Source organism: Panulirus ornatus, chromosome 6, assembly GCF_036320965.1.
Source record: "Panulirus ornatus isolate Po-2019 chromosome 6, ASM3632096v1, whole genome shotgun sequence".
Lineage (NCBI taxonomy): Eukaryota > Metazoa > Arthropoda > Malacostraca > Decapoda > Palinuridae > Panulirus > Panulirus ornatus.
In genome coordinates, this window is record NC_092229.1 from 54126322 (window position 1) to 54153743 (window position 27422).

Below are 27422 nucleotides of genomic sequence, written 5' to 3' on the forward strand. Positions count from 1 at the left end.
GATACATCTCCAGCCATTGCTAATATGAAAATTAAAACTAATTAACAAATGTTAAGAAAACCCTCATAAAACTGAGGAATGAGAAGTTAATCCATAAAATATTAGTAATTCTTTTTTTAACAAAGGTGTATGCCCCATTTTCACCGAAAGGTGAGCATGAAAATAACTGAATGGACATATGAAAATGAATTCTAGAAGACAGGATATCTATTTACGAATCATATATTGTACAGAGATCACTAAATACTCAAGCAAAATGAAATAGCAATTGTCACATGTGCCTTGAAAGTCTCATGTGGGTAAAATGTATCTGTGCCTGGTTTGGTGTATTTTTCTTATATCAACATCAATGATTTACGGAAAACATATGGTAAATTCTAATTTCCTAAAAGAAAATTTACTCATGTAATCATCAACCTTGTGTAGTCAAACACACAAAAAGAAAAATACATACAAAGGATAAAACATAGTATCCATACTAGATTAAGAGACAGGACAACGGAGTTTAAAACTTTCATGCTGTAACACAAAAATAATAATCAAAGACATCGATATGAAAAAAAGATGTAATATATTTGATTTCCTATCTGTCTCATATTCCAACAGTATCATTGTGATTGTAACATGGAATATGCACAAAAAAAACTTAAGAAATGCAACTCTGTCTGCCTTATACCACTGCAAGGTACAGGAAACTGATATATTATGCAAATCCATTCAAAATTATGTTACCATTCAACATATGTACAACAATATACGTACTTCAATCCTATTACAAGCATGTTTCTCCCTAGAATCACACAACCATAAAAATATAATATTCCAGATTACTGCAAAAGAAATAGTATTGTGATAAGCCTACCTGAAGGAATGAGGTGTTCCTGCCCTCTGCCAGCCTGGTGGGCTGGGGGTGGGGACCCCACTCCTGTGATATTTATTTCCAAAAAAGATGCATCCCTGGATGTACTTGACCACCCAAGATATATGGAATACAATTAACAGGCAGACAGATTTCTCTACCAGTAATAATTTTGCTCTTCAGCACATTAAATATGCAGGTTCCTTCCAATCTGTCATGTAATGAGATTATCTTAAGTATGTTTCACACTGTAAATAAAATGAATAAAATTACACACAGTATTTCAGAATGCAAATGAAAATTCAAGTGAATTTTTGGAATAAGCTTTCTGCACATTCCAAAGCAACCCAGTCAGTGCAATTGAAGTGTGTGGTAAACTGATGTGTCCTTATAATACTGATGGTTCTTTATCTGTGCAATAATTACAATACAGCCACTTTGGTGATACTACACATATACCAGAACCCCTCCCACAAGAACTTTTATATATCACTTAATTCATCATCCATTTATGCGTGAAGGATCATGTGCACAGAGGCAAACATTTTTCTGTGATAATCATCAACTATGCTAAAATGTCATTCTCACAAAATGAGCCAGTAATTCCAATTCCCTGAAGTACACTTCAAACAATATAAAATTTCTCTATCATTAAATAATACTAAAATCTGTGTATCCAACTAAATATATATATATATATATATATATATATATATATATATATATATATATATATATATATATATATAAAGTAAGGCTATGCAAAGATATGATTATAAATATATCAAACATTTCTTTTAATTATAATAACCCAAAAATATAATGTTATTGGATCAACTTATAGCAATTCTGAGCCTCTATATATTTCATAGTCAGAAAATCAATGCTTAAAATGGAGAAATTATATCCTATTGGCGTCAATTTCTATTGTTACTGTCACCACAGGAAGCATATGTCTACATCCTGAAGCAGATGGTACCCAGCTATAAGTTATATCACTAAGATGGTGACGAAAGAAACATGTAACAATGGCTCACTGTCTCAGTTATTCATGAATAATAAACATCCACATCATTACTAGTGTAATTAGAATGTCCCATCACCTGCCACTCAGCCTGATGAGATACTCTGAGTTCATCACAACTTTCATACACTCTTTGTTAATGATTTTTAAGTCATGCCAAGCCGTTTGACGGTAAATATCACGGAAACCCATCAAGATGTTTGGTGCACCTGAAGCCCAGCAGCCAGTGTTGTCCCACACGCCAGGCATCACCTGGCCACTGCCTCCCATCAATTACTGTCAAAGGAGTGTTTTATAGAATTCAGATCTACGGGAATCACTTACCATGGAGTAGTCTTGGTGATAGCTGCCAAGTAATCCAACTTTATGGGTCAATAAAGCACACATTAATCGATACACGAGACATCACCCCAACAAACTACACAACCAAAACAAACTAATGTGGTTCGTCCTCCTCTCAACAGATGGCACTGGCTGACACTCCTACGGTACACTGCCATGGCACACTCAACAAGAGGAATTCAGATATCCTCGACAACATGGTATTATTTTGAGGCTTTATTCATATTGCATCGTACATAAGACGGCCTTTTTCTCTTGAGAATATGTGCAGAATACATCGGAAAAGAATGACACAACAAAATAGTTACAATCGGCTCAAATTTAAGTATAAGTTTACACGCTCACCATCGCACTACAACATTCCTGTGTAAGTAAAGAGTTCCAACTCAATTTTACCGTTCCACAGCTCACATGGGTGTACCTTGGGTCATAACGTAAACCTTAAAGAAATAATCAATACTGAAAAAAATGAGGTAATTGGTTGTTTCGATATTCATATATAAGGCCGTTAACATTGTTATATACACCAGTCGAAATTTTAAACAGATCTCAGTTGTTTAGATATAATACCACAAACTCTCTCTCTCTCTCTCTCTCTCTCTCTCTCTCTCTCTCTCTCTCTCTCTCTCTCTCTCGAGCCTTCAACGCAATACAACACGATCACACAAGCAACACATGACTGACAGTCAAAACACAAACACCAAGTCAAAACCCCACAGCAATCGTATCATAAAATGGGACAAGAGAGATGAACCTGATTTAACCAATGATTCATTCAAAGTCTAATAGGTAATAAAGGATGGGATTGTCTGCGGTCGCGCCCATGGTATTTCGTGAGTAATATCATCATCTCAACCCTCTTATCCTTTGCCTCACAGTCGTGAAATACGTGGTCATTGTATAATTTTCCAGTATGAAAAGAACATATAAAAAAAATCATGATACCAAGAACTTCTTGTGAATTTGACAACATAAGAACGAGACAAATAACGACAGAATTTCTGTCAATAATGAGATTATCTCAGATGCCTTGAATTTGAGAGTCTTCTCTCTGGCCACTCGTATGGTTTCGTTAAGGCGAGATCTCCTGGTGGCAGTCTAGACTGTAAGATCTAGATCTCTCATTCCTTTCGCCAGGGAGTCCAGGAATATCGGGTCATAGCCCTCAAAATATCAAAAGCTTTCAAGACGATCTGACATTACCTTTTTTCCGGCTTTTCCCTCGCTCTGCAAATAGTTAATTTCCTTTTCTTTCCGATCGGTTCATCTCTATGACTGATAATATATGAGTCTCTACCTCGCTCTTGTCAGTAATAGCGTTCTTGAAGCAACTGTTTTGTCATTCATAACCGCATGGGCAATGTACTACATCGTGGTAACACATGTGGTCCACAAATTATCTTTGACAATGGATGTGTTACAAGATTTTTCGATTGGCAGTTATAATAAGTTGACACTGGTGACCTTAATGACCGTGGTAGTACATACATATGAAGTCCAAATAACTAAACAATTTCTATATTGGCCCACACACACACACACACACACACACACATATATATATATATATATATATATATATATATATATATATATATATATATATATATATATATATATATATATATATTACATATTCGCCATTTCCCGTGTTAGCAAGGTAGCGTTAAGAACAGAGAACTGAGCCTTTGAGAGAATATCCACACTTGACACCCTTCTCTGTTCCTTCTTTTGGAAAATTGAAAACGAGAAGGGAGGATTTCCAGCCCCCAACTCCCTCCCCTTTTTGTCGCCTTCTACGACAAGAAATAGAGCTCAGGGTTCTTCTTCAAGATGTCAAGATATGTTCGGTAGAATTACAGCGTTACTTTTTTATTTCATGTTTCAAAATAGTCTTTAGTAGTATTAACTTGCGCTAAGTAATAAGTCTGGCAAATAAAATACTGTGACAGACGGTGTACAGTTTACATAGATGTAGTCAGTTGTCGCTGTTATAACTTCGAATATTATGAAACTAACCCGCCATGAAATCGTTATGTGTGGATGTGTGTGGGAATTTTAGTAAAAGTTGCTATAGTGACAAGATATCAAGATCTGTTAGATCTTAGCATATCTTTTTCGTTTGATTATCATATTCATTGGGCAACTTAGTATATTATCTGAACATCGCTTCTATACTTCAGAAAATAAGAATTATGTACAGTACCACTAAAAGAATGTTTGGATTCACTGATAGTGAAATGTAACATTATTTTATTAACAAACTCGGTAACTGTCTGTCGTCAGCCGACATCGTGGCAGACATGTGTTTTTTCTCCCACAAGTCCTCAGTCAGCTGGTGGAAGCCACGGTACAGGTAAGTAATAATGTGAGGGCCAACCAATGCATTGGCAAGTGTTTGATTGTTCTAGAATTATCCTTAATACCTGGGGAAGGTGTTCAAGATTTTTAGACATGATTATAACTTGATTGTGGTAGTCAATAAAGCCCAAATGATTAATTACCCAACCCCTCTTGTATTTCAATTTTCAAAAGAAGAAACTGGAGGAGCCAAGCAGGGAATGCTCATCCTCATCAGGCTGGGGTGTCTGACTGTAAGTGGATGTAACCAAGATGAGAAGAGAGATAAGCAGATTGTTTGAGGAAACCTGGATGCTCTGCCTCTGAGTGAAAAAAGTTCAAGAGTAAAGAGGAAGAATGGTTCGGAAATGTCTTAGGAGTAAAGGCAGAGGTTGGTGAGAAGGCAAGAGCCAAGGAAGGAGCAGCACTACTCCTAGGGCAGAAGTTGTGGGAGTGTGTGGTAAGGTGTAGGGAGGTAAATTCTAGGTTGATGCGGATGAAAGTGAAAGTGGGTGGAGAGAGATGGATGATTGCTAGTGCTTATGCTCCCGGCCACGAGAAAAAAGATATTGAGAGGCAAGGGTTTTGGGAGCAGCTGAGTAAGCGTGTCAGCAGTTTTGATCTAAGAGACCGCGCATTAGTGATGGATGATTTGAATGCGAAGGTAATATGGCAGTTGAGGGTATAACTAGGGGCCTGGGGTATTCAGAGTTATTAATGGAAATGTTGAACAGATTGTAAAGTTGTGTGCAGAAAAAGGACATGTGATTGGAAATATCTGGTTGAAAAAAAGGGACATGCACAAGTATACATATGTGAGTAGGCGAGATGGTCAGCGGGCATGATTGGATGAAGGCGTGTAAGAGACATTACTATCACCTTTTGTTTCGTTCAATGAAATGTGCTCGAAATCATGCTCCGCAACTGTTATTTTTCTCTCAAAATAGCGCACTAACATTGCACAAGAAAATCACTTAGTATCCAAACCTAATGACGATGTGGAACTAAACTGAGCTTTTACCTATAATTTTTGGTGATAATAGTAATGAATTTGTTTGATTCTAAGATCGCAAAATGCTGACAAGGAGGCTTAATTGATGCTAACACGAGGGTTTTACAAATTTGATAAGGATCCCCTAAATATTGACTATAGAGAGCATAAGCATCACAGAAAATGTTTTCTTATTTTATGATAAACTACAGGATATAAGATGGAAGGCATTAATCGTCGTCGGTAGAATGTGATTCAGGTTGCAACATACTGTATGTGCTAAAGTAGAACCCCTGTCTGTGATTTTAATAGTCACTGACGTACAATACATCCCTCCCTGTATTGTACAGATAGGCACAAAAAAGTTAGAACAATGGTTAAAACTTTTATTTCAAGATCATAGACACTAGGTATTACCGTCTGATCCTGCTCCAGCAGTTTGGGAGTCCAAAGTAAAATCTTTAGAGCCCTCCTGCCTATCGTGATTTAGCCAAGAGATTTAAACTTATGTTATTTAGTTAATGAACATTTGGGAGATCTTGAGCCATTTATGAACTCAGGTATGTTTTGAACTTCACTTATGAGAGGATCGCCTCTGCACCAGCCACTGTCACTGCCAATGTGACGAAAAGACAGCTCTTTCAATAGTATTTATAAATCATAAGTTTTTCTAAAGTGTGCTGTGCAGACCACATACAGATCCTCAACCCAGGGAGATAAGGATGTTGGTTTTAAAGTGAAGTTGCTGATGAAAAATTAAAGAGATATGTATGGGCGTTACCTGCAAGGAAGGGTGCGAGTGACTGAATGATGTATACTAGAAAAAGGCAGGTCATTGAATTCTAAGATTGATGTTCCCAAAGCAATATTTAAATCCAAGGACCGTATTCAGCAGCAAAAATATGACCTATATTGGAATTTCATATGATTTTTTTGAAGAAAAATGCAGGTAACAGTCCATGGTATTTTTCAGGTCAAGAAGGAACGCTTACATTGCTTCCAGTGGCAGACAGAAAGCGAATGAGCAGCAAATATTTACGAAATTTGTTGTAAATAGATAACAGTCCAGTGTAATTACAGAATTTGATAGTTCAAAAATAGCATTTGAATCCCAGGAACTTATTCATTGTGAAAAATAACGCTCTGAGATTTTATAGGAAATCCATTTCTCTTTAATGAAAATGAGAGAACTGCAGGTATTTTTCAAACCAAAGACATTTTCTTCCTACCTGGAATATAACATCATTTGCACGACTCCAGAGCCTGAATTTCAACCTGACGAAGCGGTGTTTGTTGCAGTCATGTTTACAAATGATTCTTAGTGTTGCACTGAAAATACGTTTAATGATAATATCTCTGTTTTGGGTGTATGTATGGTTACTGGTAACCTCAAGGATGAATAAAACACTAAATTGAACCGTAATTTAAATCAGATAACTTATATATGGATAGAGTTGTGCGCAGGAGGATGGATGTGCTGGAAATGAGATGTTTGAGGACAATGTGTGGTGTGAGGTGGTTTGATCGAGTAAGTAACGTAAGGGTAAGAGAGATGTGTGGAAATAAAAAGAGCGTGGTTGAGAGAGCAGAAGAGGGTGTTTTGAAGTGGTTTGGGCACATGGAGAGAATGAGTGAGGAAAGATTGACCAAGAGGATATATGTGTCGGAGGTGGAGGGAACGAGGAGAAGAGGGAGACCAAATTGGAGGTGGAAAGATGGAGTGAAAAAGATTTTGTGTGATCGGGGCCTGAACATGCAGGAGGGTGAAAGGAGGGCAAGGAATAGAGTGAATTGGAGCGATGTGGTATACCGGGGTTGACGTGTTGTCAGTGGATTGAATCAAGGCATGTGAAGCGTCTGGGGTAAACCATGGAAAGCTGTGTAGGTATGTATATTTGCGTGTGTGGACGTATGTATATACATGTGTATGGGGGGGGGGGGCATTTCTTTCGTCTGTTTCCTTGCGCTACCTCGCAAACGCGGGAGACAGCGACAAAGTATAATAAAAAATATAATATAATATATATATATATATATATATATATATATATATATATATATATATATATATCTTTCTTTTAAACTATTCGCCATTTCCCGCGTTAGCGAGGTGGCGTTAAGAACAGAGGACTGGCCTTTGTGGAATATACTCACCTGGCCCCCCTCTGTTCCTTCTTTTGGAAATATATATATATATATATATATATATATATATATATATATATATATATATATATATATATATATATATATATATATATATATTTCATCAGGGAAATCATTAACCTTCGTCAGACATTGAATAATGTGTTGATTATTAACATTATGTCATACAATTCCGTTATTGGCTGGTTATCTATAACTAAAGGCTCAGCAACTGACAGAGTCATTAACATTAACGTCATAACTTGAGCACCTGCATATATGGCCCTGGATGATGTCCTTGTAACACTTATTGGAGGTCTATGATACAGTGCTGTGCTACTTTTGATGAAACAAAAACTTGATGGCACCAAAGTAAACCACGACGTGATGATCCGAACATTCTTGTAGACAGCAACAGCAAATTTCATGACCCATGGTACTGTGGCTGGAAATCACCAGCAAGTCCGCAGTGCATCTGAAAATAATAGACTTTATAAGTCATGAATTAACACAGATATGGCGGATAAAGAATTAGTTTTAATACAAGAAGTGGGAAGAGTTATTCGATTGGTAGTTACAATCTGATATTGAAGTTCTCAGTGACTCCGGAGACGAAGCGATGCTAGAGGTAAACATGGTGTGACACATATATACACATTGTTATGAACAAGAATATCACAGGTACACGACAGACGTGAGTGTGTGGAAACGACACAGACGTGAGAGTATGGAGGACGATACAGACGTGTGTGTGTGGAGACGATACAGACGTGTGTGTGTGTGTGTGTGTGGAGACGATACAGGCGCCTGTAATATGGTTAACAGTTGGTGACGTCACTGACATCAATAGATCTATAAGCCTGGTCACAGAGGGACATCCTGTAGTACGTCATCGTCAGTGATGTAGTTACATAGTTAATGAAACTGAGACCATGACGTCATGATCAAAGTACACTGTATTATACAGTAGTGGGTTTGTATGACACATCACAATTTACAAGTTGTTTTTACCAAGAAGAAGAACATACGCTGACTAGAGCCCTACTAACGTGTCGTACATACCAGTCCTCTCCTGCAATCAATCCCTCTGCTTCTCTGCCTTGCCGAATTCTAACATTCATTTCTCCTGTCAACTGTGATGCTTTAACCTGCTCGCCCGTGCTACCCTCACACCTCCGCTTCGGCGGCCACAGCGTCCGTAACCCGTTCGTTACATCCCCCCACCCCCTCCTCCCCTCCCCTATTTTCTTTTTTTTTTTTTGACATGAAAGTGGGTGAGAAACATGAAAGGGGGGGGGTGGGGGGTGGAGCGTAGCTTCTCTCCCCCCACCACAATGTATCCATGAGAGAGAGAGGATTGCCCCTCCACCCCACCCCACCACACTGTAAACATGGGGTAGAGGATTACATATACCCAATATCGGTAGCCCTCTACACCCTTGGGGCTCCATCTTTTATTGCCTCTTTATTGTTATATGAATAATGAAGCATTTCTCCATCCATGTCCTCAGTTCTTCTTCCTTTGTTGTCTGTTGGTTTTAATGGCCAGCGACCTATGAGGACGGTCATTAGACCTGACCTTCCTCTGCCACTCAGCGTGTGTACAAGGTTGTACTGAAATGTTAAAGAAGTAAAACGCAGCACGTTTCCATAACCACATCTGTCCACAACACGCTCACACACACACACACACACACACACCACACACACACACACCACACACACACGAATATAGTACTCTCATGAACATTGGCTGTTGGAGGGTATTATATATATATATATATATATATATATATATATATATATATATATATATATATATATATATATATATATATATATATATATATTGAAGGGATAGTCGGTGTTATCTGTTAAGAATTCAGACAATGTAGGTTTTGTATCGGGTTTTAGAACTGTATAGTTATTGATATCTGTTGAATGTATATTGTTTGTTACCAAGCGATACTGTATGTTTCTGCACCGTCTGTTCACCGTACAAAATGTTTTGATTTGCAACAGCCTTTGTAGTGGGAAAACTGTGGAGAGAGAGAGAGAGCGAGAGAGAGAGAGAGAGAGAGAGAGAGAGAGAGAGAGAGAGAGAGAGAGAGAGAGAGAGAGAGAGAGAGAGAGAGAGAGAGAGCAATAATCTGCTGTCCTGATAATCCACGTTCATCTCTAATTCTTTTGTTTCACAGAAATTCAAACTGTAATGATACGTTTGTGTTTTTCGGTTTTACAAGTTATCAGCCAAGTGCTCATTAAAAATGAAACAGTTTTTAATGAAACAAAAGATAAAATGTCTGGCAGTCATTTTCCTTGGAAAACAGAGATTACAGGGACGAGCTACCACAGCTGTTATCACACACAGAAACAAATGCTGACAGCCACCTTGACGACTTGATCTTATTTAACACAGAAAAGTTTAAGATGTAATCTAATGCAGGTATTCAAAATTATCAAAGTTTTTGATAATCTCGATCTAACAAGCGACTGAAGTTGTCTGATTTCACACGTAGCAATGGATCAAAACTAGTGGACAAACGTTTTACTTCGAACGACACAAAATACCTTTTGTTCAACAACAATGTTTACATATGGAATAACTTACTGATTAGAGTGGCTGAAAGCAGAACGATAAATGAATATTAAAGGAGACTTGATTGAAACTTTGCTTCAAGACCACGATTGACTTTATTTCGTTTCTTTGGTCACATATAAGTTTACAGGTATCATTCCTTTTTTTCTTTTTTTTTTGCTCCTATCTCACTAACCTCCATGTCTGCGATCTCCATAGTCACAAACAACCTCGAAAGAACCAATGATTTGTTCCTGTTTGCTGTCGTTTGTATAACTTGACGTTGACAGCCTTAACGACCCTGGTAGTCGGCTGATCAACTCAACATACAAAAGACTAACCAACAGGTGCCAGTGATACTGCAGAATTAACGAATCAGATCCGTACACTCAAGGAAAAGGGAGATCATGTGACGAGGGCCCGTACCAGACTGGTCCTGGTACTGGCAAAACTGTACGTAAACATGCGATTTGAATTACATATAAGAAATTTTAACGGAACGATGTGACTGTGACTGTGACGTGATGTGACGGTGACAAATAGTGGGAATCAGCTTCATGCGGTTCTCGAGGTATTACTATTCTATTGTGGCAGAAACTGTCGAGTCTTGATTACTTGAGAATGGAGCACCTGGAAGCATTATAGAGTTCGAGGGTTGCTCTACGTGGGGAGGGAGGGATCGTGTAACCAAACTGCTGAAAGTTTTTCTTAACTGAAGTAAAACTTTTCTATGTCCTGGAGAAGCCTGGAAAGAATTGATTAACTTTACCGCCAGAAATAGCTGGCTGAGGCCCAGGTGTATAGACGGCTGTTTCCTGGGTAAGTAGTGACGAATGTTTACGGTGTAAGGATTCTCATGTGTCCATTCAGTTGACATTTCTTGATATGTGGATGAGTAATGATTATGATTTTGTTAAATTTGTATTAGTTTGATCTAGTTTATTGTGATGGCATCACTGCAGACCTCAACCCTGAATGGGCGAATGGGCTGTAACGTCCGGGGAAAATACAACTAAACAGCATTTAAAAGGCATAAAGAGCAAGTAATAGATGTGTGAAGTGATGAAGCAAGTAATAGATGTGTGAAATGATGAAGCAAGGAACAGATGTGTAGTGATGAAGCAAATAACAGATGTGTAGTGATGAAGCAAGTAACAGATGTGTAGTGATGACACATGTAACAGATGTGTGTGGTGATGAAGCAAGTAACAGATGTTTGTAGTGATGAAAAGAAAGATGAGAACTTCGAAAAAAAAAATGTAGATGAAGTAAATGGTGGTCTGGAACTTTGATTAATTCATGAAGCAGATATGGGAAGGAAAAACTCCGTACTCGTCTTTAAGGAAGTAGACAGGGAAAATGTATTGGATTATAACCAAATAACACAGTCAAGCACGGGATGCGCACTACTGAAAAATAATGATCTAAAACCATACACTGAATACTTGCAAAGGTGAAACCGTACGACACCCGGGACCTACCCACGTATGACGCTGGCAGTACGACACCCGGGACCTACCCACGTATGACGCTGGCAGTACGACAACCGGGACCTACCCACGTATGACGCTGGCAGTACGACACCCGGGACCTACCACCGAGCTCTAAGAAGACTGCAGTTTCTGGTGGACTTGGAGAGCTTTGTGGACGACGGTCGTGAGGGAGGCTAGAGCGCTACTGACGGTGGCAACGTTGCTTTCCACTGGCCCCTCCAGAGACCTAGCCAGGCCGAGATCGATTACCCCAGAGTAAGTGAGAAGTGCGAGGGTGATGATGGCGAGGATGATGACGTTGGTCACGTTGAGGGCGAGGATGTTCGAGTACGAGACGGAGCGCGATGCATCTACTGTCATCATCAAGAGTTCGTTGAGCACGTCAGTAGTTCTAGAGGCCTCAGTAGACTTGTGGGTTAAGCCGCTGGGCTCCTTCTCTTTTCCCTCGGGTGTCATCGTATCTTGTGCACTGACGGTAGCGACGATGACGCAAGCAGTAATAACACAGAGGAAGACGTGGATCTTCATGTTGCAGCGGAGGGAGGGATCACACTGACGGATGACGAGGAACAAGGACGTTCTGCACGACACGAGTGTTGCGCGTGGACTGCGCCAGCGGCAGCAGTCGCTTACTTCGTAAACGCTAGTCTGCGGAGGGAAAGGATCATCGCTTCTTTGCCTTTTGGCCAAAATGAAAGTGTGCAAAGTGTTTAGCGTGGGTGTGGATAGCAGGGAGGAGCGTGGGTGTCGTAGTTTTCATGACGGGTATGAAAAGGTTAAAATCTTGATCATTTTTAGTCACTCAGACAAAGGTTGTTTACATTGCTATTGAACTGGATAACTACCCAATTAGTGATGAAGTGCGTTGCTGCATACAATGGCTAACAACTTTCAGACAGTCGTTAACTGAGGCCGTGCACCATATCGTTCACAAAGCAAAATTAGAATAAAACTTTTATCATTATAATACTAATCAGTACTCAAGTAACTCTGATGCTAGTTTGTCACTAAGTGGCCCCTGAGCCTCGCGCGAGAGGGACTTGATCCTGCTGACAAAAAATGAAAAATACGAATCTTTGGTGGTGCTTCGAACCCGTTTCTCTGAAGCCTAAATGAAGCATCTGTACCGAGATACCGACAGTCGGAGCTCATTGTTTCAAATGTTACTTGTAGTTGAATATTCAAATCCGTTTGAACGTAACTGATGCAGACGCAACTTACGTTGCTCGTTGCATACATGTACCGTGTAAGGGTACAAGACTTATTACGAAAACATTCTACTTAGGAAAAAATATTGACTAACATTGATTGCCAACACGATTGCTTATCAAAAAAAAAAAATGGTGCTTTTATGTATGACTTATTTTCTCTAGGAATAAAAGCAATTCAGCACAAGAGATAGAGGAATATACGACAAAATATGCGGATTGTGAGCTGGAAAACTGAGTGAAATAGGTCGAGGTCTTAATTGCCTTGGAAATGGCGGGAAGCAGCTGGTGAATGGGGCTGAGTGGCCAAGGCTAGTACGGTAACAGCTGATGTGCAGGAAAACTGGTTGGAAGAGGCAGGGGAGGGGGGGGGGGGGAGTCAAGGTAATAGATTTGTCAAAAGTGGGTCGTCAGTGGAACTGATCACTTAGTCTTATTGGGATGAAGCGATTCAGCACAGTTTGCACAATACACACACACACACACACGTCCGCCTCCCAGCGCACTACACCACACTTCCTCCCGCGCTGCCCTGTGTTGGTAATGACATCATGAGAATAATACACACGACTTGTCCCAGCTGTGACATATACTGGAACAGCCTATTGTCGACAATAGACCATGACAAGCTTAGTCTTGGCGAATCTTTACACACACACACACACACACACACACAGCAGTGGTAGACCGAAGTAAGATTTCAATACGTCGGAAATGAAGATGACATTCATTTCGAGTTATTGACTCGTTTAGCGAGCGGAAATTAACCTACGTTTCGTAATATAAGATTTAACAATAATCATTGTGAATAAACACATATATTCCGGATGTGAGAGATATCTTTTTCATCAGAAGCCATGTCTAATTATTCCAATAACAGAATCGCCATCGTGCAAATGTGAACTTGGATTCACAACATTCCTTAATGGAAAATCTTGGTAATAAGGCGTAGTGTGTTGGTCTGTCGTCTTGTGGTGTCTGGGGTTTCCTGCAGCAACTCTAATTTTTTTTTTGCGACGTCTGGTTTGGCTTCATTTGCATACAATCCTGAGTTGCACATACCCGTTATATGTGCATACGTGATGTTCCTCTATATTGTCCTAAATAGACTCACCCGATATCATACTGGTTGTTATCTATTATCTTATTGCCTTTTCTACCTTCTTTACACAGTATAGATATGTACACAGTATAGATATTTACACAGTATAGATATTTTAGTCATTTTCCAATAACTTTCTGTCTCTTCAGAAACTTCGTCTTTGTTAAGTTAATGTTAAAACAACCAACCATTGTTACAATTTATACAGATATACTCTCGGTTTGTCAGAGTTGCCAGCTCTCTGTCTGTCAGAGTTATAAGGTGATGCGTTTTTGCATCATGTTGGACTTAATTCCCAACAACTGCTGAAGACTCAATAAACTAAGATCATGTGGACACTGAAATATACGTAATTAGGGAACATTGAACGCCAGACGAATGAAAACAAAGCTGTGAACATCTTTCTTACTGGCTGAATACAGGAACGAATTTGGCGAGTTGAATTTGGTAGGAATTTCGTTAGAGGATTATTGGAAGTGTTGAAGAGATAATAGATCGAGAGAATGAGTTGCTCTGTTGTAAAGTATAATGTTCAGTAGGTCTTATATATATATATAACTGGCTGTAACTGACGGTAATGAGTGGTGAGATAGGTCTAAACTACTTATCAAACACGATTTTTCGTACAACAAATGAAAAATACAGTACTGTAGGTAAGTTGGAAACAAATCATACCTACCCTTATATGGTCAGCCATTTAATAGAATGAATAAACCTTGAACACTTATAAGTTGCTTTTAGGTTTAATATCAACAGATGCTTTACTCATGTTATATATAGAGATCACAACCATCAAAATAACTGCTTCTATTTACATAACGAGAAAAGAGAAAGCGCGCCTCTCGAGACTTCACGAACATTTTGTCGTGACCGCTGCCAGAAAATCTGGTCTGAGTTTCTCTCAGGATTTAGTGATTCATTATAATGATCAACTGAATCATAGTTGATGTAATGTATGACCGTTAAAATAGGATTTAAAAAAAAGGAGTTTAAATTCAAAGTTAAAAAGACTCTGTTGTGTTTGCAGAACATAGAATGAACGAAGGGGTTGTGATGAGTAAAACATGAAATAAAGTGGTCTAACTGATTCTCTTTAACTTTGGCTATCTATTGACGGCCATTGAATCCAGTACCATGAAATCGTAAGCATATAAATATGATATCTGTATGATTCCATTGTGTTGAAAGATCACAAAAACTCGAAATCGATTCATCAGTGGTTATGATTCAACAAAGCCTCAAACGACAGGCTTATTGGTTGCTCGTTTGGGCGTTCAGCCGATTGACTGACTGTGTCATTATGGCCGTCAGATTCAAGGAACACCAAATAAATGAGAAATCTCTAAACACTGTACTGTGTTAAGGATGACTGTAAGACCACGTGCACTCTCTTTTTCTGCACGTGACGCATGCGCCTCAGCTTTGATTGTTTCTTCCGCATGTGAGACGCGGTGTCTTCAACATGGTGTGGCCATTGACAAACCTCCTTCACACCGGATTCAGTTATAGAACCCCTGTAGCAAAACCCATCACATTAAGCAGTAGCACTAAGAAGCAGTCTACACAATAATGACGTCGAAGAAAACGTCAGGACATTCTATAAAGGTCACCAGCTGGTCGATCTGCCACAGCCAGGCGCCGCACGCGTCGACCCTATTCAGCCATAGTAATTCAAGCAGCTGCTGGGCTATTGTGTTGGGAGATTGTGCGCTCCGGAACCATAATGTGAAAGCTTCTGTGATTCAAGATTTCCTTTATGAATATTTGATATATTTCTGTATCTTCATCGTTTGATGTTGTTATTCTGCTATTGTCCATATGAAGATGTTTTTATTTACAACAGCATTAACATTTTCAATGCAGTGTCTCTTGTTCTTTATCATAATTCTGTTTCGAGAAGGCTAGTAGCAATAACTGGTTGTAGTATTAGATTCAATGTTCATTTTCACTGCTGTCATTACAAAGAAGGGACCATATAGAGTATATTGTTTACAGTTGGATGTAGTATTGGATTATCGGGTCTGATGTCAGTAAAATTGAACTAATCATTGCAAATAAGTGAATATCTTACATGCAGTCGTTATTTTCTGATTAGTAAACATTGGTGGGTCATATCGTCTAATTCACCTTCTTTTGTTTCCACTTTCATTGGATTTATCGGCATTTACTATAGAGAAGAGATTGTGCAGATGTCTTGATCAATTCAAATGTTAAATTCTATTAGCAAAAAGATCATCACAACGTTACTCATGTAATAATCATCGTAATCTGTTTTATGCAAGTCATTTTTGGAATCGGAAACATAAATCATAGAACATATTTTTAGGTTTTCAGTTAAGGACAACACGATAGTCTGCTTTAAAACGTCGACCTGAAACGACACGGCCGCAGTAACGGATTCAAGTACACAATAAGATTCGTAAACAGTCTTACAATGATATTGAAAATACGTAAACATTGGCTGCTTGCGGAAGTTATGAGGGGTTTCTATCGGCTTTGTTGATTTCTAAAGGGGATTCACCTTCTTTCACAGTGAGTTACCCCACATTATCCCTGATTTTCTTAGCTCTCCCCATTCTCGCATTGTTTATGATCTCATTCATTACCAAGTAAAAGAATACACTAATTCTGTTCCAAAAGTCTTATCATTGTATGCTCCACATGATATGCAATCATTGCATAACAAGGTCAATAATACTCTGCATTTCAATTCTGACACTGCAAATGTAACTATTAACCAGTTAGGCCTATTGACAAGCAGAGACTTTCGGGACACCTAACTGTTTGACAATGAGGCATACAGGTTGAGTCCAAGGATCAGTTACCCTTCTATATTGATCTGTTGCCTTCCTTCTCTCCATCTCCTCTTATACCCTTAAAAAAGAAAAAAAGACTCCGCCCTCCACTCATCATCTCTGTCCTAGCTATCCTCTTAACCCGATGCAGGCTGGGTTGAGCCCTGGCTCTTTCCCTCCTACTAAAATTCACTTCCTCTACAACTCTTGCTCCCCCCCCCCCCCTTCCTTCCTTCCTTGAAAGGGACTTTTCTATCATTCATTCATTCATTCATCGTCAGACTCACAACAGCAACACACCTCTTCCACAGCTTTCATCTCACATAATCCCTAAAATAAGAATGATTTTTTTTTTTAAATATTGATTCTTGCTTGATGTTGACCTGTCGACGGTCATTCAGGTCGTCAACATCAAGTTAAATCCGCCAGCTGAAAAATCATTAACAACCTCTTCAGGTATTAAGGATAATTCAAGGACCATAAGAATAATTCTAGACCACATACACTATGTACAATATGGCCCTTATTCTGTTCTATCTTAAGCATTTTCACATTCATGCAAAATGAAGCAAAACGTAATCAAGTTAGAGGTGCCTTCATGTGCAGTTTGAAACCTAGGTCCGACATTTGAAAATATTATTTACATGTACAATACAATGCAGTTTGTAAATAGGACAGTTTACCCTCAGCAGACACAACAGACGGGAGTAATTGGCGTATTCAAAGCCGACTGTTGTCAGTGTGTGGTAGTTACTGGGTCTACAGACTGTTGGAGGCTAATTACTGGTGTTCTCTTGATGATAGGAAGATTACCGTAGAAGGGCAGCAGCACTGGTCCCAGACGCTTGCTGCTACACTAGCGAGCGTCTCGCAATGACTCTCTCTCTCTCTCTCTCTCTCTCTCTCTCTCTCTCTCTCTCTCTCTCTCTCTCTCTCTCTCTCTCTCTCTCTCTCGGCTTATTACTTAACTGCATAGAACCAGCTTTCAAGTGGCTGACCACTGGCTTTCCAGTTTCACTCATTTGGTCCAGATTACTGTCTTTTCCCTCTGCCTCACCAACACGCGGATTGCTGGCTTTCAGTTCACGAACGTCTTTCCATCTCACACACAACACTCGTGAACGTCACCCACACGACTTGTTCTTTGTACCTTTATCTTTCTAATATAAATATCCTGCGTCATTCTTGCAAAATCTTGTAAGTTCTTGTAAGTGCTGTATGTCTGGAAATATAAGTTATTCAGATGCACTTTCTGATTCCTGTCTTTTACTAAGATTATTTGTAACTGAAAATAAATGTTTCTAACTTGCAACATTGATTGAAGAAATAGGTATACATTTACGGACTGATCATCAAAACTGGCTCCTGTAATTAGTGGTGAGGTGAAGAACATAACTTACTCCCAAAAAAGACCACTAAATCTATTTATTACCGAGACTTGTATTTTGGTTAACTTGTTGGTTTAACTTCCATAAGTTTGATCCATGGGACTGATAGATTCTCCTTTTCTAATTATGATAAGAATTCACGTAACCAATCCCAACTGACTGTAAAACTATTTCTACAGACAGAGTTGAATTGAGTTTAGAACATAATCCTCAGGGTTGGGTCCCATGCAGATAAAGGGATATGATCCATCCTGATGTCTCTCAGAATATTTACTCTCCTTGCACCACTTGCCTTTAGAGTGTCAACATGTACGTTGATTGTTCACTGATGATCATGTGAAGCACTGAACCAGAAACTCTACTATACATATGGTACTGAATCATACCACGGTATCTACACTGTGTGAAAATATGTCAGATTTGATAGTTTCAACCACGAGAGGTCAGCCGGAGTCTCACGGTACAGTTCCCTCAAATGTTTATTTTCCTTTACTTATTCGCCGATTACCATGTAGTGAGGTATAATTAGGAACAGAAGAAGAATGGCCTCATTAGCTCCCTTCCACTCCTTAATATTCATGCATAATGCACCGAAACCAGACATCCTGTCCACACACTCTCTTCACAGGCTTTTCTGTGCCGCTTCATATGCTCTGGTTCAGCCCATCGACAGCACGTCGTCCCCTATATACAATGTCGTTCTAATGCCATGCACATCTCACACCTTTCTGCATGGTCAAATTTCGACCACTCAAAACAAATTTCACTCAGTCCTTCCATCTCCATTTCGGTCTCCCCTTCTCCTTGTCACGTTCTCTTCTGATACGTTCATCCTTTTACACATCCTCTCCTCATTCTTCCTCTTCATATGTCCTGTCCTAACCATTTTGACACTATCTTCAACTCTTTCAATCATATGTGCATTTACTTCAGAAGTACCCAAAGACCCATTCCATGAAACGATCCTGATTGTTAATCAGTCTCTCTCTCTCTCTCTCTCTCTCTCTCTCTCTCTCTCTCTCTCTCTCTCTCTCTCTCTCTCTCTCTCTCTCTCTCTCTCTCTCGTACCAAACCATATGAGGAAAGACTGCGAGATTTAAACTTGTTCTCTCTAAGCAGGAAGCGCCTCCGAGGCAAATTGATAGAATGTTTCAGAATACTTAAGGGATCCAATAACGTTGATTTTGAACATTTCTTTACAGTTGCGCCTATTCCTGGGCTATGATAGGGGAGAAAGAATATTTCCCACGTATTCCCTGCGTGTCGTAAAAGGCGACTAAAAGGGGAGGGAGCGGGTGGCTGGAAATCCTCCCCTCCCGTTTTTTGATTTTCTAAAAGAGGAACAGAGAAGTAGGCCAAGTGAGGATATTCTCTCTAAGGCTCAGTCCTCTGTTCTTAACGCTACCTTGCTAACGCGGGAAATGGCGCATATGCATGACCCTGGTAGATCTCAATGTCAGAATAACCAGCCCATGGGTGTGCGATGCTCTTGTTTACCAGTTTAATTGACCATGGAACACTTGGGTTGAACCCCAAGACGCTTGACACTCGTCGTTTATATCTTTATCTTCATCATCTTTATAATCCTCACCACAACACACAAGAACGAACCTCTAAAGCAACCCTTCCCAAGCTCCATATCTAGCTAAACCTGTTCTTCCTCTTGATAATTGCGAAAGATATAGCCTGAGCTCCATCCACCTGGGTCTGGCAATCTTGACTCATTAAGGTGGAAGTATTGCGTTTTGTGAGCAGTAACATTATAAATAGTCGTACAAAAAACAATAGTTTTTTCGTATTACTGATGACAATATAATGACCACTCATGCGCCTCGTGATGCGCAAGATACTCGTAAAATACTACGTGTAAGTCACATCGATCCTTGGACGTCATTGTTATAACTAAATCTCCTCACATCCATCTTGATGCGGATGAATACTTCATGGGGACCGCTAAAGGAAGCGGACAAAGCAGATGACTGATTGGCTGCTGGTGGGAAGATGGCGCGAGGAGGAAAAGAAGAGAGAATGAGGTAGGATGTTGGAGAAAGTGTGATGTATGGACGTGGCACAAGAAAACGTTTGGAATACGATTTCTCCACCTGCGCGCGCAGCTTATAGTTATGATCTCTTCACCTGCGCGCGCAGAACTATAGTTAAGATATTGTTTTCGGTGATCACTGATAATGTTTATAGATTTCATTCTAAAGTATAACAGTCAAACTTTCGATGTCAGTTAAGCGCATTTTGTGGGGGGAAAAAGGTACTTTTATAATCATCTATTTGTGCTCTGTGAGGAGGGAATGTGTGTGTGTGTGTGTGTGTGTGTGTGTGTGTGTGTGTGTGTGTGTGTGTGTGTTGGTATATAGTAATGATCTTTGCGTGTTCGTGTTTTGTATAATTCAAGTCAATCATTATCGATATAATTATGATTTTGATTATTAGTGTTCATCTGCCTGTCTGCTTTGATATCGAAATCAGTGAAACGCTTTTCTTTACCTAAGCATTGTACGATTGCATCATTAGCATTTACTGTTCTGTTCCGCTGAGATCACAGGACCTTGAAATAGACCTGTTATGTTGCACGGTGACGAGGTACATAGAGGCATGGAGTCTGATAGATAAGTTTCATAGTACTAGTGACTGATAGGCTGCAGGTGGACTGATGGATGTGTCTTAGAAAAAACATGAAAAGAGACATGTTACAGACAGGCCAGACCAAAGAGACAAGAGAAGGAAACTGGGGCACGACGACAGGCTATAGTCAAGGAGACTGACAGATCTATTAGAGAGAGGCGGGGGTGATGGTCGTGTTATAAAGTGGGAAAATATGTGTGTAGGTTGTAGAGAAATATATTCATTAACAATGCAAATTTGCCGAAGCAACCCCATACTCAATTTAAAGCAAATCATGCGTGCCTGTGACAGATATGTTATTACTTTAATGTGTCTCGAATGGTATAAACTGCATAAAACTAGTGCCGACGGATGGTTATAATTACTGGTTATGGATAATTAGACATAACAGCGCAAGAAACAACCTTAGTCCGCAATTCTAAGCGAACGTTGTATAAGTCAGTTAAGAAGATGACAGTTACTCAACCATCCATTTGGTGGAGGGAGGTGGAGCCTTAAGCACTTACTTGATTGAGTGGCAGCAACTGACTGTTATATTCTCCCTCGCTCTTGTGATATGTCTTCCTGATAGAAGACCCACGGGAGTCCAGCCACCCAGTAGACAAAGCGTGAGGCAGGATACATCATACCAGACTGGCTGGCTGAACTGATTCACTGCAGTAAGATCAGATTATGGTAATCTACTACGTCGGTGTCCCATTTTTCACCATAATACAATTGGCACTGTTGAAGATCGCTTTTTTTTTTTTGATGGCTCAAACCACGGACAAAATTCCTCTTTGAGACCAAGACCCGAAAGAAATCTAACAGATGATGGGAAAAGATAGAATAACAAAAAGACAAAAGGGAAAATAATTGAATAATATTGGTGGACCAGAGTTCCTGTATTGTGAAAAGGGTCGGGTCGTAATCATTAGGAAAACCTAACAGTATGACGGGGTAAAGAGGTTTCATAATGTGGTGTAGGGAAAGAAATAATTAAAACGGTACTACTTCATCGAGCTGACAATGGTCATCGTGTAAATATGTGACCTAGTCACTGGCTTGCGCGGCACATCTTTAACGGGTGACCTGTACACCTCGCTGGCAGAATGGTGCTGCTGGGCCGAGCTAGTCACACGCACCTGCAGGATCATTACGGAAGTTTGTGCTTTCTGGCGACACAGTTCTCACAGCTGATGGTCGGAGCGCTGTAGGGGTGGTTGAAGTAATACCAGGTATTTGCCATCCGGTGCATACTGAGTGAGTGTATGGGAGACTCTTCAGCTACATATCGTCGGTGGTCACCCTGTATGTGGCGAGGCAAACACTTGTGGTGAGACCGACAGAGCGACGATAACCGTAAAAAACATTTGATATGTATATTGTACTGATTATGTGAGTACCAAGTATATATATATATATATATATATATATATATATATATATATATATATATATATATATATATATATATATATATATCATTATTTTGGATATTTTCACCTTCTCCTTTCGACTGATGATAAGGGAGTTGGATGCTTATACCCGAAGTACAACAGTAGGCGATTGACTGTAAGTTTCGGCAATACTGGTTAAAAATCCTACAATACCGTAACCATGGAAGCTTGATTATTATCAGGTTGGACACCTGAGTTATACACTACGCTGGATACAGTGTAGGAAAATCTGGAGGTACAGGAAAATATAGTTTATACACAAATCGGAAGCTCTGGTGTAAAGTTGTCAGGTTGAGGGTGGCATTCTATCAATCGTAATTGAGATTTCATTATTATATAATTCCAGGGGACGAACGATAGCTAAAATGTGGTCAGTTATGTTAGTATGGACTGCGTCCTTGCTGGTGGAGGCGTCCGGCGATTGGTCCCGTGGTCCGGGTAACAAGGGGTATCCTCACCACATGAAACAGCAACACAATGACCGAAGCAGCGAAAGACATCGTCACTACGTTCCCAAGAGGCCATCTGACACTTTCCCTAAACCGAAGATCCTGGAAGATAATGATCTATTGCACGACAAGGAGTAAGTTATATAATATCTTAGATTACTTCATGTTCTTTCCTGCCTTCATTTGGATGTTGTTTAAGGTATACTTACCTAGATAAGCTCTGTCTATGACACCAGTTAGGGCGCGTGGGATTAGAAAATTACCTTGAACTTAAATTTGAAGGGCCTCATCGACCCTGCCATATTGCGATATTGTTAGAGCTATAAAGCCCACAGGCAACAGAACGATAGAAGAACAAAGTAGATTGTGTGTTTCAATTGCTTGGCTTAACATGAAGAACCACCAGCAGGATAAGATGAATTGAAATGTATTATATAATGTACTTAACTATACACGTTCTCACATACACAGCCTATGTCTACGTTAGAGCCTATCTAAACAACCACTAGCATATACAAAAAGTTTTCATGTATTCTACATTCCTCAGCTTAATAGCTTTCGACTGCTTGTGGTCATTGAGCCAAAACCAGAAATCTATTCATTATGGTACCATAAGATCTTTGTTACCTTCCTGCCAGTACCTACGACGAAGCTTTGTGGGTGGTTGCCTGCTAGTGCTGTCTATTCACACTTGTTTTCTGTACTTAATTTTCCCATCATTTTCTGTACTTAACTTTCCTATCATTTTCTGTACTTAATTTCCCCATCAGACACCTTAAGGAGGAGCTGCCTAACTACCTGTCGATGGAGAAGATTGAAGCCATGTCTGAGAGGGAACTCGATTACCATTACTTCAGGTAAGTCTCGTCACTTGTTATGGTACTTTATATGTTTTTAGGAATCTAAATCATCTCACATGTAGTGCAGGAAATATAAAGCAAATGTAGATACCTTTACTAAGTTCATGCCGCTCTGTTTGCCTCCAACGTATTGAAAGAATATAAATGGAAGACAATGGTGTTGTGACTTCAGTAAATCTAGTTCTCTTGTCTCTAAAGAAAAAAAAAAAAAAACTGTCGAACCCATTAGGCCTGAAGAGGAACAGACAAACTTTACACATTTCAAAATTCAGTTAGAATAGTTTTGGTCAAGGGTTTCTGCTCGTCCAACAAAGCGGATCTGACGGAAAGTGAAAAGGTGTTTACACACGTGATCAAACGATTGGAGGTTTAATAATAGACTGACTGATGAGAGTGAGATCGATCGCTGATAGATGAAATATCTTCACCAAAAATCACATCAACGGTAGTGGTTTATATTTTCCTGGTGATAATAACACTTTAGTTGTGATATCAAGCTATAAAAGCAAGAAAGTGTTTCTACAGATTATGTTTGTGTGTTTATTTACAATATTCTCCAACGCTGGAGAAAATAAACTTGTCTTCCCATGTTCCAGGATGCACGACTTCGATGAGAATCTTCGCCTTGATGGGCTGGAGCTTCTGGTGGCCATTATGCATGTTGATGGCAATGATGACGAAGAGGAGGAAGACGCTAAGGAAGAAGAGGAAAAGTTCCAAGGCCTCAGCGAAGAGGATCGGAAAGCAGTGCACAGTCTCCGTCAGCAGACAAGGGATGAAAATATGAAATTTTACATTGGTAGGTTTTCCCTTACAAGTTAATGACAAAAATTTGAGGAATGACTCCGATACCCCAAAACATCATTATTCCGAAGCACCATTAATTTGAAGCACCACAACCTAACCTAAAATTCGGTACGTTTCTCTCGTTCTAGAATATTTAAATTGTTCTTTAAATAAAGATGCTTCTTAATTAAGATGTGAACATAGTTTAATTCTTGTGCATCTTTTGTTGGCATCACGTATTTAAGATTTCTATAGACATTTTGACGCAGATCTGTTTAAAGTAAATACATCTAATTCTCTTGATGTTGCATCCTGCGCTGTCTCTAAAATTACCCCGACACCTAACCAACAAGAGAATTGGTAACCAACTCAAGAATTCAGCATAATGATGAAATTCTAAATTCAATTTCAGAAGACTTTTTTCGATTGCAATGAATATTCATCTAACCTCGATAATGAAGCATTTGAACTTTTAAGTTTTTGTTATAAAGCTAACATCAACGTTCACAAAGAAACCAGGAAACTCATATACATACACAAACAGTTTGATGACAGAATAGAAGGGATAACATGTTGGTCCTCGAAAATTAAGTTGCGTTAACAGTCTCTGAAACTTCCATATCTTTGATGTTACTGTGACCGAGGGACGCAGTGCTTCTGAACACTGTAACAAACGCTGGAAGAGTCGCTGAGAATGTGCGTCAGCAAAAATCATCGGTGCTAAAGTGTGCTACTTCACTATGAGTCAGTGATGACCATCAAGACAGTCAAGCCCAATGTACTTTCTCATAGGTCGCCGGCTGTTAAACCTCCTAACGCCACCTTCTTTAGCTCTCTGTATAGCAAGTGTGTGTTTGCGTCAATGTTGATTGTGTACAACACATTTGTTTAGTAACCTCAGTATGCAAGTCGCATCATCAAGTCTTGCGATGCGTCGAAATGATATTTACAATGTTGTAAACATGGGTGATGACCAGAACGCAGAAAATATATTGTAACTCGTGTGTGTGTGTGTGTGTGTGTGTGTGTGTGTGTGTGTAAAGCAGGACACACTACAAATGATTTTAACATATCACCAACAGAGCTGGTGGACGAGGTGATTGCGGAGAACGACCTGAACAATGATGGGTACTTGAGTTGGGCAGAGTTTCTGAATGGTCGCGGCCGCCGGATTTGAAGTCTACACGGCGCTAAACTCACCCTCAACCGTCAGCAAGATTCTCGACCACATATTTCGTATTTTGAAGCAGCAAGTAAACACTGATTCCTCGAAGGGTGTTATTGCCTGATGAAGAATTTATTGTTTTTCATTTATAAACCGTTTTGCTCAGAAATTGTAGTAAAGTTTTGAATGATTCGAAGGACGTTAATATAAGATCTTTTTGTAGATCAAGAAATAAACAGAACGAAAATTCTTTGACCTCAGCATTAGAAATAAGTCTGATATTTACTTCCAGAGTCCACATAAACTGCTACGTCTTCTGTGGAACTGTGTAGTAAATATATCAAGAGTCACGTATCCGGAAGGCAAGCTTTTGATGCTAAAGATGAATGTGGTTTGATATTCATGAGTGCCATTCATTTTTCAATGTAGAGCCAGCCAAGTTAGCTGGCATATTCACAACACTCCAGCCAACACAAATGGTAAAGAAAAGGGAAAGAAATGTGACGTTGAATAGCTTCAGCGAGACTGTTGGTGTGGCGTTGCCACTGTTGGTCACATCAGTTATGTTGGGGTAAATAAAAACATTAAACATGAAGAGACGAAGACCTCTGAGATCGACGGAACGACCCTTGAGCACAATGATATGACCCCTGCGTATGAGAGCGTTACATCGTTGACCTTATCCATTGGCTTAGGTCAGATTAAAGGCCGGGACATCGTACCCAGAAGTCGTCGTCCCGTCGTGCTCAAGGACCTCCTAAAGCGTAAGGATTATACTGTCGTGTTTTAGGGTCGTACCGTTGTGTTGCAGGAATGAGTTGGGCTGGATTAAGGCACGATCAAGTTACTTTCGCTGGCGCTGAATTGATGATGTTCTCTGTTGATGATTTAGATTTAATTTGGCGAATGATAACTGAGCGCAACACTGCCTTAAAACTAATGATATACATATACAACTGGGTTGACTGTGGGTCAAGTGCTCGCGCCTATGCCTGAACTATAATCAGCGACGGGAACCACTATACCACGGAAGCCCTTGTGTGTGTGTGTGTGCGTATGTGATTACCATTAGTGTGCTACAAGGAGAGAGCTGTCCCGTGTAACCCCGTCAATGGCGCCACCTACAGGTAAACATGTCGATTTGAACTATCTCTCCCTCCCAGACTGATACTTGGCATACACCTGATTGGACTTATCACTTTCAAGAGCACCTACCTCCAGTGGATATGATTGTGAGGGAGATACACAGAGTAGATACCTTCACCAGCGAACTAGTGAGAATCTCTCTAGAGGCCTATGTAGGAGGTGCGGTCGCCTCAGTGTAAACATGACACGGACATATTCCTCAGTCCTCCGACCGTTGAAGTAGTGACCCAGCTGACCACAGCGGCCGGTCAGGTTATGTCACCAGCACCACCAGGACTAACCCCCCCTGACTGACGTACGTCACCATAATCACCTTGCACCAACCACTGCTCATACAGATGCAAGAACTGTCCTATATCAACCACTATGAATGTCGTAAACAATCTATGAACAAGTGCACAGCTTAGCAAGCAAATGATTTTCCCCTCGTTATGTGTATGTCAATAACTATTTTACTGCAACGCAACCAACGAGGAAATATTCATCAGTTCATGTTCACCATCAGACATATATGTCAACGCAGAATTACTGCAGTTCAACAAGTATGTAACTTTACTTAATATTCACAATTCATTACATATGTAAACACAATACCACTGCAATTCAACCAATATGTAACTTTACATCATTTAATGTCCAGCTAATCATCAATAAATGTACAAACCATAGAATTTG

General features: G+C 39.7%; 2 protein-coding genes across 2 annotated transcripts; one reads left to right on the forward strand and one right to left on the reverse strand.

Annotated features, from left to right (window-relative positions):
- Positions 1 to 4555: 4555 nt before the first annotated feature.
- Positions 4556 to 26664, forward strand: LOC139748958 (multiple coagulation factor deficiency protein 2 homolog). Its single transcript, XM_071662308.1, has 5 exons — positions 4556 to 4581; positions 22688 to 22924; positions 23561 to 23647; positions 24247 to 24449; positions 25519 to 26664. Exons 2-5 carry the CDS (start codon positions 22707 to 22709, stop codon positions 25611 to 25613), a joined length of 603 nt encoding a protein of 200 aa, XP_071518409.1. The 5' UTR covers positions 4556 to 4581; positions 22688 to 22706; the 3' UTR covers positions 25614 to 26664.
- Positions 7862 to 12375, reverse strand: LOC139748957 (uncharacterized). The gene is made up of 2 exons (XM_071662307.1): positions 11875 to 12375; positions 7862 to 8176 (listed from the first exon to the last, which is right to left on the reverse strand). The coding sequence occupies exon 1, from the start codon at positions 12298 to 12300 to the stop codon at positions 11884 to 11886; it is 417 nt and encodes a 138-aa protein (XP_071518408.1). The 5' UTR covers positions 12301 to 12375; the 3' UTR covers positions 7862 to 8176; positions 11875 to 11883.
- Positions 26665 to 27422: the final 758 nt, after the last annotated feature.

Excerpts from the sequence above, each read along its gene's own strand:
- LOC139748958 (XM_071662308.1), top strand. The coding sequence starts at position 22,707 with ATGTGGTCAGTTATGTTAGTATGGACTGCGTCCTTGCTGGTGGAGGCG. Across the intron at positions 22,925-23,560 it reads GATCTATTGCACGACAAGGA|ACACCTTAAGGAGGAGCTGC; the intron begins GTAAGTTATATA and ends TTTCCCCATCAG. Across the intron at positions 23,648-24,246 it reads CTCGATTACCATTACTTCAG|GATGCACGACTTCGATGAGA; the intron begins GTAAGTCTCGTC and ends CCCATGTTCCAG.
- LOC139748957 (XM_071662307.1), bottom strand. The coding sequence starts at position 12,300 with ATGAAGATCCACGTCTTCCTCTGTGTTATTACTGCTTGCGTCATCGTC.